Here is a 15,605-nt window from a genome sequence, read left to right on the forward strand (position 1 = left end):
GATTGATCCTGATCGGTGTAGTGAACACATGAGGTCGTTGTCACATGCCGTGCAGTCAAACAATTCCGGCGCCAAGATTTCGACTTTCGACATTTCATCGGACATTTGCTTCCCTCGATTCTCCCCTCATTCGCAACCGACAACGTCAGGGATGACAAGATGCCTTCGCCGTCGTCTGGAGAGGAAACGCGTGCCCTCGGGGATCTCCTAGCTTCCACTCTTGCGCTGCTCGGCCAGTTCATCGCGGCGCTGAACGCCAACAATGCCACCACTTCCGCAGCGGCAGACACAACACAGCAGCCGCCCGATCCCCTGCGTGTGTGCAGCGACTCAGCCAAGCTGGTGAAAGCACACACGACCAAGCTGAGCCTGCTCGCCATCAACAAGCCCTTTACACCCTCCGCCATTATCAAAGTACTGCGAGAGCTCTCGGCGACATGTCTTCCGGCTATGATGAGCGCAGTGCAGATTTGCGAGCAGCAGAACGCTTCTCAGGGCGGTATCATGGTGAAAGAGGCGCAAGCGAGAGTGAGACGAGTGTTCAAGGAAATGGAGATGCTATTGAACGAGGTTCAGTCCATTTCAGAGGGCAAGGCGGCTGCTACAAGACGTGACAGCCTCAGCTCTACTGGAGTGGTATGGGAGAGCTGCGATGCCGTGATCGAACTGGAACGCCTTGGCCTTGCCGGTCTGGCTCTGCAAAAGGTACAACAATACCGAGATACGATCAAGGATGCCATCGAGGAACTTCGAGACTGGGCGGAGGGCGATGATCTAGACACCGAAGGCCGCGTGGATGGTTTGTTGGACAGTGACGATGAAGGCGTTGCTGGAGACCAGGACAACATTGACGACATTTTCAACGCGGCCAACAGCATGCCTGCAGACCGCCCGGAACTGAAAGAACTGGCAACAACGGTAGAAGGCAAGCTAAAGAAGATTGTCTTGTTGTACAGCGCACTGGAGAAAAGGCGACTTGCCACTTTCAAAACAGGCTCGGGCGAGACCGCGGTCACGCGGCTGGACGAAGTGATGGTTCACCTTCGGAAGATACCACATCAGGTGGATGAGCTCGCCATCTTCCTTTACGATCTAGATGAGCAAGGAGCAAACGACATGCTCGAGAAGTGTGTGAACGAGGCACGCCTTGCCGCACGCTCTATGGAGTCGAACTGGGAAGGGGCTGACGATGTGGCAACGACATGGCTTCAAAAGTGGTACACTGCTGTCAGTTGAAATACATAAAGGAAGCTGGACGGCAAACATCCCAAAAAAGCCCCAGTGTACCATCAGCTGTGATGACTTCACAGCGCGAGCATCGCCAATCCCGCCATTCCGAGCATCGCACCCGGCATTGCGGCATTCGTCGGCGTGGCAGCACTTTTGCTCGTTGCTGACGAGCTGGTCGCAGTCGACTCTGTAGCGCTCGCAGTGCTGCCAGTCTTGCTGGAGCCGGTCGCGAGAGCTTGACAAATGGTGGCCGGATAAGTCTTGCCGACGTATGTTTGGCTGCTCGCCGAAAGCGCCGAGCTGCAAAGATTGTTGGACGCCTTCTCGAGCTCTGAAATCTGCGTCAGCGTGTGCGTTGGAATGAGGAGCCTGCGACGTACGCATCATCTCCGGCTTGCTGCACGTCGAGTTGTGGCAAATGCACGGAATCGCGACGTTCTGGATCTCTTTCGCCCCGCTTGTGCATTGACAGTAGAAGTCGAAGAGGGAGCACGAGGTATCGGCGACGGCGCGGGTGAAGCAGGGGATGGTGCAACTGGGAATGTCTTCGAAACCCTGACCGTGAACCCTCACGATCCCGGCAAGGAGGAGAGGGATGGTGGACAGTAACTTCATCCTGACTGCCGTAGAGGAGTAATGTTGCAGACGGTGGGAGTAACGCGATGCGAAGCAAGTCTGCTGCCCTCTTGAAAGTGAAGAGGAGAAATGCGAGTGCGAATTTTACTGTCGATGTACAGAAGTGATGGTCGCCAGTGACACAGTCCCAGCTTCTTCGTTGACCATGTACGACCGACCATCCCTGGCCCGTCTCACAAGCTATGCGCTGCTGGCCACAGTAACACAGCAGACGGGATCTCACTCCCCATGTACGATGGTCGGATGGGCTCAGCTTCCACATCCGGTTGATGAGCATAAAGTCCTGTGCATGAGTCTATACATATCATATCTATCTACATTCTTAATCCTGAACACCAAACGCTCCACGCTAACAGCGACGCCATCCACTCCTCGGTGGCACACTCTATGCTACAGCATCCCTCAGCTAATGAATCACCGTGCTACCGGCTCGTGGTCGCTGGATGTTCTCGTCCGACTCGTACTTGTCCCAGTTCGCCAAGATGTTGCCAATGCGCGGGGAACTCGTAAGGCGGTAGACGTCTTCGAAGTACTCTTTCGTGAGTTCAAAGGGTTTCGCCGTGACGTTGGGGATGTATTTGCCGACCAGCTTGCTCGGGTCGATGCTGGTCTTGTTGATTTTCTTGAGCAAGAAGGATCGGAAGGGCTTCACGCCGGAGCGCAGGAAGGTGCTGTGGAAGGGCACGTCGATGCCCTTGAGCGGAATGGTGGCGAAGCCACGCTCGAGCTCGATGGGGCTGGGTTTCGCCTCCGTCTGCTTCGCGCATTCCTTGATGATCCCCACCAACTGCTCCTTGACGTCTTCCATGCTCATGGTCTGCATGAGCTGTTGAATGTCAATCTTCTGTGCCTTGAGGTAGTTCAGAACGTTGGTGAGCGTGTCGAGAGCCCGGAGATCGCCAGCACAGACGTATTGCAGGTTGTACACATTGAGGTTGACAATCTCCAGCAGCCAGCTTGTCGTCTCGGCAATATTCTCCACGACGTACTGCAGAGCTTGCTCGTTGAATGTCTTGCTGATGCGCGAGGGATTGACTGCACACATGGCGTAGTTGGAGCGCCCCAATTCGTCACGTTCGACGGCGACTTGCATCGTCAGACCTCGGTAAAACACCACGGAAACCAGGCTCTCTATAGGCATGACTTCTGCCAGGGCTGCAAGAGCGCTGTACTCGCCGAGCGAATGCCCAGCGAAGCTGCTGTCTCTCTGCACGAGGCCCTTCGAGCGCATGTCTTCATAGGATGCCTTCTCCATGAGCGTCAAAGCCGGCTGCGTGAACTGAGTGGCGGACAAAAGGCCAGTCGGCGAGCGGTAAGTGTACGATGTGGTCGTCTCGGTGATCTCCTTGAAAATCTTCTCGGACTTGATGCTGCCGTCGGATGACACGCTCTCGAAAGTCATCGACATATAATTCTGGCGGATTGCCTTGCCTCTCGGCCCACCAAAATGGACCGTGAGCTCCTTTGGATTGTTCTTGACAATGTTCGTAATCGCAAAGCCTGCATATGTTAGTTGAAGTCCTCGGCATCGGACAAGAGTTATTCTTACCATAGTTGTCCATGAAGTGCTTGTCTGCTCTGTCCCAGACCTCTCTCGCAACCTCGCTGCTGTTGTACAGATCCATGCCCATGCCTTGTTCTTGCGAACCTTGGCCGGTAAAGACGTACGCAGACACCGGCTGCTCAACCTCGGCCTCTCCTAACAACACTTTCTCCTCGGTGTCGGGCTTGCTGGCCTCGACCTTGACAATCTTGCGGCCCGCAATCATGCCGACATGCTGCAGGTTGACTTCGATGGTGTCGTCTGGAAGCACCATACCGACCAACGAAGCATGAAAGCTTCGAACACGGCCGGCATTGTTCTCCGCAGCCCAGGTCTCGACCAGGCTACGAACAGCGGCGCTCGAGTACATTCCGTGAGTGATGGTACCAGGTAGGTTCGCATACTTCGAGAACACCCGAGACACGTGGATGGGGTTGTAATCTCCAGACACGCGGGCATACGTCTCATTCGAGGACGGTGCCTTCAAGACGAGCGGGGTCTTGCCGTTGAGGGGGATGGGATTCTCGAAATGCACGGGCTGATCCAAAGCAGAGCCGTGGCGCTCGAGGTAGTCCATGACCGGATTGCCATATGACGTTCCCGCTTCGTACTCCACCGATGCAACCTGGACAATCTCCTTCGACGGCAGCTCCAGCTCGACTTTGCCAAGCGTCTGCACGGACGAAAAGACATCCTTGTTGCGGTACCGCACCAGTGTCTGTAGCTTGAAGACGAGTGTCTGATTCAGCAAGTCGATGTCAGTGTCCTCTAGGTTGAACCATTCCTTGGATTGCAACACAGCCAGGTCCTTGGAGTCTGCAATGTGCACCTGTCGCGGGGTTTCCATCTTGCGTTGGAACGTGTTCTCGTAGTCTTTGTACTCTCCGCGGTACAGGAACTGGCTGGTGACCTCCATTACTGGGACGCCATCACGAGTGATGGTCCCGCAGACCTCAACCATCTTTCCACTTTCCTGGTTAATGACGGCGTTCACCTCTGCCGTCGTGTCCACCACATCGCCCTTCTTCAGTGCGGTGGCTCCAGGGAGCATTCGGAACGCGTTTGACAAGTGAACCAGTCTCAGCAGATCTCCGTCGATGGTACGAGGGAAGATAGGCTTGGTAATAGCCTTCCAACCAACGACAATGGCGAAGTCCATGGGTGCGTAGACTTCCTTCCCGGGTCGATCGACAAAAGCCTCACCCATGTTGCCCACGGCATGGACAAAGTCGTTAATCGCCTCGGCGGTCACGGTTGCACGACCGCCGTCAAAGCGGCTGGTGACGGGCTTGTCGAAGGGGACATCATCCTCACCGAACCAGATGCGATAGTAGAATTGCTTGATCCGGTCGTTACGAGTCTCCATGACCTCTCGAATCGGCGCATAGCCGGTCTCTGGGTGGTATGAGAATCTGAATGGTAGAGCAACAGGCTTGCCAGACGCAGTGCGATGCTCAATCATCATGACGCCAATCTGATTTTTTGAAATCGGGCCAACCTCGAGAGTTTGTACGTAGCCGCTGCCATGCGAGGGCTCCTTTACGCTGATGAGAGTGCGTTTCGGATCGTTGGGATACGAAATCTCGACCATCATCCCTGGCGTTGGCTCAAAGATGCGATGCATGGGATTCGTCTGGTAGCGTTGACCCTGAACGAAGACATCCGCGGTGAAGAAAGCGTGGCGCCAAGTTCGAGCTTTACCGGCAAGCAATTGCAGCCATTTGCCGGCCGAGGGTAGAGCCACGTTGGACGCTGCCGAAAGCCGGTAGATGGTCTTGTTCTCAATCTCGGAAATCGACAGGCCTTCCGCGGTGATGTGATCGCTGGGCTCGATATCAACAAGCTTTCCGCCAAAGTACTCCACAACCGGAATGCGGTTCTCGTCGTTGGCGTACAAGTCACGGGTCAGACTTGCGATATGACCTTGGTGCACGCCATCCAGGATGTCTTTGATGGGTTCGTCAACGATGGTGGAGTACTTGACGGACACTGGGCCTTGGAGAATGGCAACTCTTCCGACATCTTCGTCGACGACGGCCGCTAGGTCCTCAGACTGCCACAAGGAGTCTTTCTTGAAGAAAAACTCAAAGGTGTCGTCCAGGCATGGCACGAATGGCACGGGCTTCTGTCCACGGCGCTGGCAGAGGAGAAGGAAGTGCTGGCAATCTTGGGCGTTGATGAGTTGCTCGTCTGCAGCCGGGAAAGCGTCGACCACCTTTTGTACTGTCGGGAAGGGGTCGTTCAGCTCGCTGTAGTTCTGAATGATGGATCCCTGGCCATCACCAGAGGCGAAGCGTTCCTCAATGCGACGGATAAAGTCACCAGTCAAGCGGGCGAGTGATTTGTCGATCCAGCGCTTCTCCTTCTTGATGAACATCAAGTCGACCATGCGTCGGAGCACTTCGACATACGTCATGTCTTCGAGGTCAATGCTCTCGCCAGCCTTGTTCCTGCCAAACCACGGCTTTTGGAAGTCATCATTCAATTTCTTGATGATGTACTCTCGGTTCTTCTTAAGCTCCGGAATGCGCTTGGCTTTGTCCAGGCTGAAGATCTTCTGATCCATTTCAGACCAAAACTTGACGCCGCGCGTAGCCAACTTGTGGATCGGTTCGCCCATTTCGGAGCGCACAGTGATGACACCACCTGCGGGACCTTTGTACGTCTTCTCCCAGTCGGAGTCGTCCAGACCGGGAGCATCAACGATGGCTTGCTTGGCCTTCAGAGAAGTGTATGCCTCCTTGGCAACCATGCAACGACTACCAAAGAGCACTCCATCGAATGGCATCGGAGGGTACCCGAACTTGCGCGCCCAGATACCGGTCAGGTAGGGATAGGTGTCTTCAGCACCGCCGAATCCAGAACCAGCCACGAGAATAATGTTTGCGCAGCGCCGGATTCTGCCGTACATAGAGAGGATGGGCTGATGGAAATCTTCGAATGAATGATGACCACCTCCTCTGCCGCCAGTCCACTGCATCACCACCGGGAAGGAAGGGTTGGCGTTTGCGATGTTGACGACCTGTTGAATGGCCTCCACAGAGCCAGGTTTGAAACCAATGTGCTTGATACCGAGTGTCGTGATGTATTCGTTGGCAACCTCGATGGACGGGACGCCAGCGCCGATTGTGAGACCCTCGATGGGCACACCTTCGCTGCGCAGCTTGCTGATCATAGGAATCTGCCAAGCCATGCTTCTGGGGGCGACATAGATCAAGTTTAGTGTGATGCCCCGACCAGCCGGAATAACCTTTTCGATCTTCGAAATCGCCTCGGTCATGCTCTTTTCGTTGTAGTAGCCTCCTCCAGCCAGCTCGATTTCGTAGCCAGCTTGCATAGTTGCGGCGACAAAGTCCCAGGGCACGGTGCAAGGTGTCATACCAGCTACCATGACTGGCGGTAGGCCAAACGTGCGGCTCATCTTGGTATCGACGAAGGTCTGGCCGACGGACGTCTTGACAAGCTTCGGGCCGTACTCTTTGACCCAGTCCACCGCATACTTGACGGCGTGCTCGGCATCACGATCAAAGATTTCTGGTTTGTAGCCGACTTCCGGATTTGTCCCGTCCATCGTTCCAGCCAGGATGACTCGGACTCCGGTGCCGTCTTTGTTGCGATTGGTGAGCACGCCGAGGCCGGAAATGCCGCCGGGGCCGAAATCGAGAATGTGGGTCGCATTTGGCATGACAGTCGCCTTCTCCCAGTTGACTGGGTCCTTGCAGATCATTCGCACAATCGACGGGACAATGTCTCGTTCATGCGCGTCGCGAATGTCCTCTCCGGTGTGAGTGTTGTATACCGGAATGCCAAGGTCGTCCGCTCTGATTTGGACATCTTTGAGGTCCTGTTCGAGGTGCTCAATGGCCTCTGCCAAGTACGGGCTATGGAAGGGCGCAGTGATGGGCAAGAATCGGTTGACAAAGCGAACCTTGCGCTCCGTGAAGGGCACGCGAGTCTGATCGAGGCCAGTAGGTGCTCTGAGCTTGCGAAGCTGGAGATTAAGACCGTACAGCGACATGGGAGGGCCAGTCACAACGAAGTTCCGCGCACTGTTCTCCAGCGAGATGCCGATGTGCCGTTCCTTGGGAAGATGCTGATTGGTTGTGTCGATGTGCTTCTGGACCGCTGATCTGGGAAGATCACGAATGGTCAGCATGGGCGTGGGGGCGCCCTCGCCATTGTCATTCGAGTCCTGAAGGACGTTGGGAGCCAGCGAAGTACGGGGATACGCCTGCTGGCTGCGAGCACCGATCCAGAACAGGATGGTGAGCGCGTCACGCGCGGCCTTGTCAAAGGCACCCCAATTACTCGAAGCAGCTATGGCAACGGCGGTCACGACGCCCTGAGAATGACCAGTCGTGCCTGAGAAGCGATCTCTGACGTGACCCGGATGGGTACCCAGGACTCGGCAGGTGACGACGTAGTGTGCAAGCTGGGTCAGGCCAATGAGTGGGAAACTGACGGGCGCGGAGACGAGATAGTCGACGTCCGGCTCGGAATCCGGGTTGTTGAGCCAGCGTAGGACATCGAGGCCCTTGGGGTAGAGCTTCTCCGCCCTCGAATCGCGCGCCAGGATTTGGAGGTGTGCGGCGGCGGTGGAGATGAAGTCCTCGACGAGCGAAGGATAGGTGGTGTAAATCTCCCGAAGCTCATCGAAATATTCCTCGATATTCCCTTGGCCGCCAAAGACGGCGTAAATGTATGCATTCTCGTCGGCAGCCTCTCGCAGCAGAGCCGATTCGTGGGCTCGGATGGGTCGTTGTGATGCCGCACGAGCAGCGTAGTAGGAGCGAACGGTGATGAGCTTCTTCTCCACAATGCCCGGCAGGTTGGCGGCGATGGCGTGCACCTCGTTGCCGCGGAGGAAGGAGCGCTCGAACTCGAGCACGAGAAGCTTGAGCACTTCATCGTATGTGCCGGGTTCGTCGCCCTCCTCTACCTCGCGGGCGACAAAGCCGAGATAGCGGGCGACGAGTTCGGTGACGGAGGAAGGCTCGTCATCTAGCGCAAGCTCGTCGGTGGGCTCTGGGAGGGTTGTAATGAAGGCGTCTTTGAGTTGTGTTGCGTTGAAGTGGAGCGCGGTGGGTATGAGGAAGATGAACTCGAGGGAGCCATGTGTGAGGGCGAGAGGGCGGGAGACGTTGGAGGAGCGCGGGGTGGAGACACCCGTCTGCGCACCGCCAGAGGAGTACATTCTGCTGGGAGTGTTGACGGCGCCGCCTGCCGCGTCAGACTGGAGATTGCTGGTGGTCAGCTGCTGCAGAGGAGGTCGAGAGGTGGGAGCCATGGCCGCTCAATCGCATCCCTCCGGACGAGACAACGCCGGATGGATGATGAGTGGGCGGAGGAAGGGTGAGGAAGGAGGAGCAGGAGGCTGGCAGTGCGGCAGACACTCACGAGATGTTAGAAGGTCACACTGTTTCCAGATGCGCCCATTCGACACTTGTCTCGACGACGGAAGCGGAATTTTGCAGGCTCGATGACCTAAATTTCGTCGAGCTGCCCCGGCTCAATTTAGACTTTGGGCTGCCGAGGATCGTGAGGTGCGGGATGGAAGGAGCAACGGACAACGACGAGGAAGGAGAGAGGAGGAGGAAGGAGGGATGGCGTGGTGTGTGGTTGATTGAGATGTTGGAAGAGGAAGCTTGGATGGTGCTACACTCGATTCATTCGTCACCATACAACAAACAGTACATGGTGACTTGCATGCGTCGCTGGGGTTTGGTTGACGCCGAGCTATGACGGTTGAGGGTTGACATCAACGCCCCTCGTCGCTGCTGGGGACGCTAGCGCTCGGGCCAAGCCTTGCCAGCTTGCAAAAGAAACGGTGAACCTTGCCGGAGTCGCCATTGATGAGGGGATAAGCCGAGCCCGCACGCATCGGACACCTGTGCTGTTGCTCATCGCGTGCACCACGTGTCCAGACATCTTCGTGCCGGGCGGTCACAAACACCAGACGAAGACGGTGTGCATCTGGCCCTCTCGCCCTCCCTTCGTCCACCAGCAACCCTGCACCCTCAACGTTGCGACATCGATCGGCGCGGTGCGGGAGAGCAGTGACGCCGGCCTGCATCCAGCACACCTCGCCCTCTTCCCGCCGGGAAAGTTTCTGTGGGGAAAGTCGGAAGTTTTGAGCTCACTGCTTCTTCTCCCACCACTCCAACTCGACAACCACCCGCCGCCCGGCTCAACCGCCTGCTGCCGCTACCTCACCATCGCCCAATCCCCTCTTGACCCTTTGCGCCCTGACACTCTTACGCGGGAAGGCGGATCTCTTGCCTTCTTCTCCCCTCCCATTGCACGAGGTGCTCAGCCGCCGAAACATTCAACCTCCCTTCCACCCTTACGGCTCGCTGTGATCCTTACATCCACCTACCTCCTCCTCACACCCTTTTCGCACCGTCGCATCGCTCTCCTCACCTCCTCTCCGGCTACGGACCACTCTTAATCCCCCCGCAGCTGGTGCACAGCGACTGTGCGCCGTTCCCCCGCGGGACGAGGAAAAGATGCGTCCCGAAGTTGAGCAAGAGCTCGCTCACACCCTGCTCGTCGAGCTCCTCGCCTACCAATTCGCCTCACCCGTCAGATGGATCGAAACTCAAGATGTCATCCTCGGCGAGAAGACCACCGAGCGCATCGTCGAAATCGGCCCTGCCGACACCCTCGGCGGCATGGCCAAGCGCACTCTGGCCGCGAAATATGAAGCATACGATGCCGCCCGATCTGTCCAACGTCAAATCCTGTGCTACAATAAAGACGCAAAGGATATCTACTACGCCGTCGACCCCGTTGAGGACGAGCCAGAGGCACCCGCAGCGAGCGATGGCGGAGATGCTCCCGCCTCATCTGGAGGCTCCGCGCCAGCCCAGGCTGCTCCCGCCGCTGCTCCTGCGCCTTCCGCGAGCTCGGGGCCAGCCGCTCCTGTTGAGGACGCTCCCGTTGGTGCCGTTGACGTTCTGCGGGCAATGGTGGCCCAAAAGTTGAAGAAGCCGCTTCAGGACATCCCGCTCAGCAAGGCCATCAAAGACTTGGTCGGCGGCAAATCCACTCTGCAGAATGAAATCCTCGGAGATCTCGGCAAAGAATTCGGCTCGACCCCCGAGAAGCCAGAAGACACACCCTTGGACGAGCTAGGAGCTGCCATGCAGGCCACATTCAACGGTCAGCTCGGCAAGCAGTCCTCCTCTCTCATTGCTCGCATGGTCTCCTCGAAGATGCCAGGAGGCTTCAACATCACGGCCGTGAGAAAACACCTCGAGACCAAGTGGGGTCTGGCGTCGGGCCGACAAGATGGTGTGTTGCTGTTGGCCATGACAATGGAGCCCGAGAAGCGTCTTGGATCCGAAAACGATGCAAAGAGTTATCTTGACGACATGGCGCAGAAGTATGCCTCTCAGGCCGGCATTAACCTATCATCCGGCCCCGCTGCCGGAGAAGGTGCGGCTGCGGGAGGCATGATGATGGACCCTGCCGCACTCGAAGCCCTCACCAAAGATCAAAAGGCTCTTTTCAAGCAGCAATTGGAGCTACTTGCCAGATATCTGAAAATGGACTTGCGAGCCGGCGACAAAGCTGCCGTGGCCAGCAAGGAGAACGAAGCTGCCCTCCAAGCACAACTGGATCTCTGGAGTGCGGAGCACGGTGAAGCCTATGCCGCAGGCATCGAGCCCGCCTTCAGCCCACTCAAGGCTCGCGTTTACGACTCTTCGTGGAACTGGGCCCGCCAAGATGCGCTCCGCATGTACTACGACATCATCTTTGGTCGATTGCAAGCCGTGGACCGTGAGATTGTCAGTCGGTGTATCCTCATCATGAACCGATCCAACCCTGCCCTTCTGGACTTCATGCAGTATCACATCGACCACTGCCCCACTGAACGTGGCGAGACCTACCAACTGGCCAAGATGCTCGGCGAGCAACTCATTGACAACTGCAGGGACGTTCTTGGTGAGGCACCAGTATACAAGGACGTCGCCGTGCCTACGGCCCCGCACCTAGACATTGACGCCCGAGGCGACATGAAGTATGAAGAGATCCCCCGTGCCAGCGTCCGCAAACTTGAACACTATGTTCAGGAAATGGCGGAAGGTGGAAAGATCTCGGAGTACGGCAATCGCACGAAGGTCCAGAATGACCTGCAGCGCGTCTACCGACTCATCAAGCAGCAACACAAGCTCTCCAAATCTTCTCAGCTCGAGATCAAGCAGCTTTACAGCAACATTGTTCGCTCTCTGTCCATGAACGAGGGCCAGATCATGCCCATGGAGAATGGCCACGCCAAAACAAATGGCATCAAAGCGAACGGTGTCAAGAAAGCGGGCAGAAATGGCAGAGTGAATGGCGCTACCAAGCAAGGGAAGGTGGAGACCGTCCCCTTCCTACACCTAAAACGAAAAGAGGCGCACGGCTGGGAATACAGCAAGAAGCTCACAGGAGTCTACCTCGATGGCCTAGAGCAAGCCGCTCGAGCCGGCGTTACCTTCCAAAACTCCAACGTGCTTATGACTGGTGCCGGCGCTGGCTCAATCGGTGCTGAAGTGCTGCAAGGCCTCCTCAGTGGTGGTGCTCGAGTTCTTGTTACCACATCGCGTTTCTCTCGCGAAGTTACGGAGTACTACCAAAGCATCTACGCCCGTTACGGAGCTCGTGGCTCTCAGCTCGTCGTTGCCCCGTTCAATCAAGGCAGCCAACAGGATGTCACCGCCCTGGTCGATTACATTTACGACGAAAAGAAAGGTCTGGGATGGGACCTCGACTACATCGTCCCGTTTGCCGCAATTCCTGAAAACGGGCGCGAAATTGACAGCATCGACAGCAAGTCGGAGCTCGCTCACAGAATCATGCTGACGAACTTGCTTCGCATGCTCGGCGCGGTCAAGACCCAGAAGGCCACCCGCGGCTTCGAGACCCGACCGGCCCAGGTCATCCTCCCGCTCTCGCCCAACCATGGAACTTTCGGCAACGATGGCCTTTATTCCGAATCCAAGCTTGCCCTCGAAACCCTGTTCAACAGATGGCACTCCGAGAGCTGGGGCAACTTCCTCACCATTTGTGGTGCCGTCATTGGCTGGACTCGTGGCACGGGTCTCATGGGCGGCAATAATGTCGTTGCAGAGGGTGTCGAGAAATACGGCGTTCGCACCTTCTCGCAACAAGAGATGGCATTCAACATCCTTGGTCTGATGGCTCCTTCCATTGTCAATCTTTGCCAACAAGAGCCAGTATTTGCTGATCTCAATGGAGGTCTCCAATTCTTGCCCAATCTCAAGGACCTCATGACTCGACTGCGGGAAGAGATTACGGAGACATCTGAGATCCGTAAAGCTGTCACCCGTGAAACCAGCTTGGAGAACAAGATCGTGAACGGTGAGGACAGCGAAGCTTTGTACAAGACTGTCAAGGTCGCGAAGCGCGCAAATCTCAAGTACGACTTCCCGGAACTGCCGGACTGGAAGACCGATGTAGAGCCTCTCAACCACGATCTCAAGGGTATGGTTGATCTGGAGAAGGTTGTCGTCGTGACTGGCTTTGCCGAGGTTGGCCCGTGGGGTAACTCACGAACGCGCTGGGAGATGGAAGCCTATGGTGAATTCTCACTAGAGGGCTGCATCGAGATGGCGTGGATGATGGGCCTCATCAAGAACCACAACGGGCCACTCAAAGGCCAGAGCTACTCGGGATGGGTGGATGCGAAGTCTGGTGAGCCGGTGGACGACAAAGACGTCAAGTCGAAGTACGAAAAGCACATTCTCGAGCACTCCGGCATCCGCCTCATCGAGCCTGAATTATTCAAAGGCTACGATCCCAATAACAAACAGCTCCTTCAGGAGATCCAAATTGGCGAAGATCTGGATCCGTTCGAATCCTCGAAAGAGACCGCTATGGAATTCAAGCGGGAGCATGGCGACAATGCTGAAGTATTCGAGCTCGAGTCGGGCGAGTACACAGTCCGGCTGAAGAAAGGAGCGACCTTGTTCCTTCCAAAAGCTCTCCGCTTCGATCGTCTGGTGGCCGGCCAGATCCCGACAGGTTGGGATGCGAAGAGATACGGCATCCCAGACGATATTGTCGATCAGGTCGACCCTGTTACGCTCTACGTCTTGGTTTCGACAGCCGAGTGTCTGATGGCATCTGGCATCACGGACCCATACGAATTTTACAAGTACGTCCACATCTCAGAGGTCGGAAACTGCATTGGATCCGGTATCGGCGGTACCTCCGCTCTGCGCGGTATGTACAAAGATCGTTTCCTGGACAAGCCATTGCAGAAGGACATTCTCCAGGAGTCTTTCATCAACACCATGAGTGCTTGGGTCAACATGCTTTTGATGTCGTCCACCGGACCCATCAGGACGCCCGTCGGAGCCTGTGCTACTGCGGTCGAGTCCATTGATATCGGCTACGATTGTATCGTCGAGGGCAAGGCGCGTGTCTGCTTCGTCGGCGGCTTTGACGACTTCCAAGAGGAAGGCTCGTACGAGTTTGCAAACATGGGAGCCACCAGCAATGCAGTCACCGAGTTCGAGCATGGCCGCACGCCTGGGGAGATGTCGCGGCCGACCACGACCACTCGCGGTGGTTTCATGGAGTCTCAAGGCTGTGGTATGCAACTCATCATGGACGCCAAGCTTGCTCTTGATATGGGTGTCCCCATCTACGGTATCCTTGCGTTCACCGCCACCGCTACTGACAAGATTGGTCGCTCTGTGCCGGCGCCGGGCCAGGGTGTTCTCACCACTGCTCGTGAACAGCCCTCCAAATTCCCATCTCCTTTGCTCGACATCAAGTACAGGAGGCGTCAACTGGAACTGAGGCGCAAGAACATCAAGAACTGGCAAGAGTCCGAAGTCATGTACCTGCAGGAAGAGGTCGCAGCAATGAAGCAGCAAGGCGCTCAGTTCGACGAGACCGAGTACCTGAACGACCGTGCTGCTCATATTGAGCGCGAGGCAAAGCGGCAGGACAAGGACGCGTTGTACAGCCTCGGCAACAACTTCTGGAAGCAAGATTCCCGCATTGCCCCCCTCCGTGGTGCACTCGCCACCTGGGGCTTGACCATCGACGACCTCAGCGTTGCCTCCTTCCACGGCACGTCCACTCAAGCCAACGACAAGAACGAGTCGGACGTCCTGTGTCAACAAATGAAGCATCTCGGCCGCAAGAAGGGCAACGCGCTGATGGGCATTTTCCAGAAATATCTCACGGGCCATCCCAAGGGTGCCGCGGGTGCTTTCATGTTCAACGGGTGTCTGCAGGTGCTGAACAGCGGCCTTGTGCCCGGCAACCGAAACGCGGACAACGTCGACAAGGTGATGGAGAAATTCGACTACATTGTGTACCCCAGTCAAAGCATCCAGACCGATGGTGTCAAGGCTTTCTCCGTCACATCGTTTGGCTTCGGTCAAAAGGGTGCACAAGCGATCGGAATTCATCCCAAGTACCTCTACGCTGCTCTCGACCAGGCGCAATACCAGACGTACAAGCAGAAGGTCACTGCACGACACCGCAAGGCCTACAGGTACTTCCACGACGGCCTGATCAACAACACCATGTTCCGTGCGAAGTCCAAGTCGCCCTACGCCGACAACCAGCAGAGCCAAGTCTTCCTCAACCCGAACGCCCGAGTGTCAGTCGACAAGAAGACCGCCGAGCTCATCTATCCCGAGAAGGCTCCCAAACAAGCGCACTCGCAGAACACCACGGAGATGGTGGAGTCGCTCATGAAGATCAATGCCTCGGCGAATTCGAACCCCGGAGTCGACATTGAAAGCGTGGATGCGATTGACATCCACAACGACACTTTTATTGAGCGCAACTTCACACAGGCAGAGATTGATTACTGCCGACAAGCCCCGAACCCGCAGGCCAGTTTCACTGGAAGGTGGAGCGCGAAGGAAGCGGTGTTCAAGAGCTTGAACGTCGAAAGCAAGGGTGGCGGTGCGCCTTTGAAGGATATTGAGATTACGAACAACAGCAGCGGCGCACCTGGGGTGGTTGTAAGTGTTTCCCCGCCTCTGCGATCTCGAGACTCTGAGCGCATGCTAACCCACGTCCAGCTCCACGGAGATGCCAAAGCCGCGGCCGATAAGGCCGGAGTCAAGTCCACGACTGTCAGCATCAGCCACAGCGACTCGCAAGTCATTGCCGTCGCCATCTCCTCCTTCTGAGAGCTGCCGCGAGAGTCACGAGAGTGTAG

The 15,605-nt window shown here is 56.4% G+C and overlaps 4 protein-coding genes across 4 annotated transcripts; 2 read left to right on the plus strand and 2 right to left on the minus strand.

Moving 5' to 3' along the window:
* The first annotated feature begins 77 nt into the window (after nucleotides 1–77).
* BDY17DRAFT_22918 (uncharacterized protein) lies at nucleotides 78–1,604 on the plus strand. The gene has a single exon (XM_033730187.1). The coding sequence runs from the start codon at nucleotides 160–162 to the stop codon at nucleotides 1,234–1,236; it is 1,077 nt and encodes a 358-aa protein (XP_033594604.1). The 5' UTR covers nucleotides 78–159; the 3' UTR covers nucleotides 1,237–1,604.
* BDY17DRAFT_320543 (uncharacterized protein) lies at nucleotides 1,305–1,845 on the minus strand (the record flags this gene model as incomplete). The annotated part of the gene is made up of 2 exons (XM_033736476.1): nucleotides 1,305–1,561; nucleotides 1,611–1,845. 2 exons carry the CDS (start codon nucleotides 1,843–1,845, stop codon nucleotides 1,305–1,307), a joined length of 492 nt encoding a protein of 163 aa, XP_033594605.1.
* Nucleotides 1,846–2,272: 427 nt separating this feature from the next.
* BDY17DRAFT_244663 (acyl transferase domain-containing protein) lies at nucleotides 2,273–8,603 on the minus strand (the record flags this gene model as incomplete). The annotated part of the gene is made up of 2 exons (XM_033730553.1): nucleotides 2,273–3,366; nucleotides 3,416–8,603. 2 exons carry the CDS (start codon nucleotides 8,601–8,603, stop codon nucleotides 2,273–2,275), a joined length of 6,282 nt encoding a protein of 2,093 aa, XP_033594606.1.
* A 1,312-nt stretch (nucleotides 8,604–9,915) lies between these two features.
* Nucleotides 9,916–15,576, plus strand: BDY17DRAFT_244383 (fatty acid synthase subunit alpha; the record flags this gene model as incomplete). Its single annotated transcript, XM_033730525.1, has 2 exons — nucleotides 9,916–15,405; nucleotides 15,466–15,576. The coding sequence occupies 2 exons, from the start codon at nucleotides 9,916–9,918 to the stop codon at nucleotides 15,574–15,576; spliced, it is 5,601 nt and encodes a 1,866-aa protein (XP_033594607.1).
* Between the last annotated feature and the right edge of the window lie 29 nt (nucleotides 15,577–15,605).

Source organism: Neohortaea acidophila, assembly GCF_010093505.1.
Source record: "Neohortaea acidophila strain CBS 113389 unplaced genomic scaffold BDY17scaffold_1, whole genome shotgun sequence".
In the NCBI taxonomy this organism is placed as follows: Eukaryota; Fungi; Ascomycota; class Dothideomycetes; order Mycosphaerellales; family Teratosphaeriaceae; genus Neohortaea; species Neohortaea acidophila.

Coding starts and splice junctions, on each gene's coding strand:
- BDY17DRAFT_22918 (XM_033730187.1), top strand. CDS start 160: ATGCCTTCGCCGTCGTCTGGAGAGGAAACGCGTGCCCTCGGGGATCTC.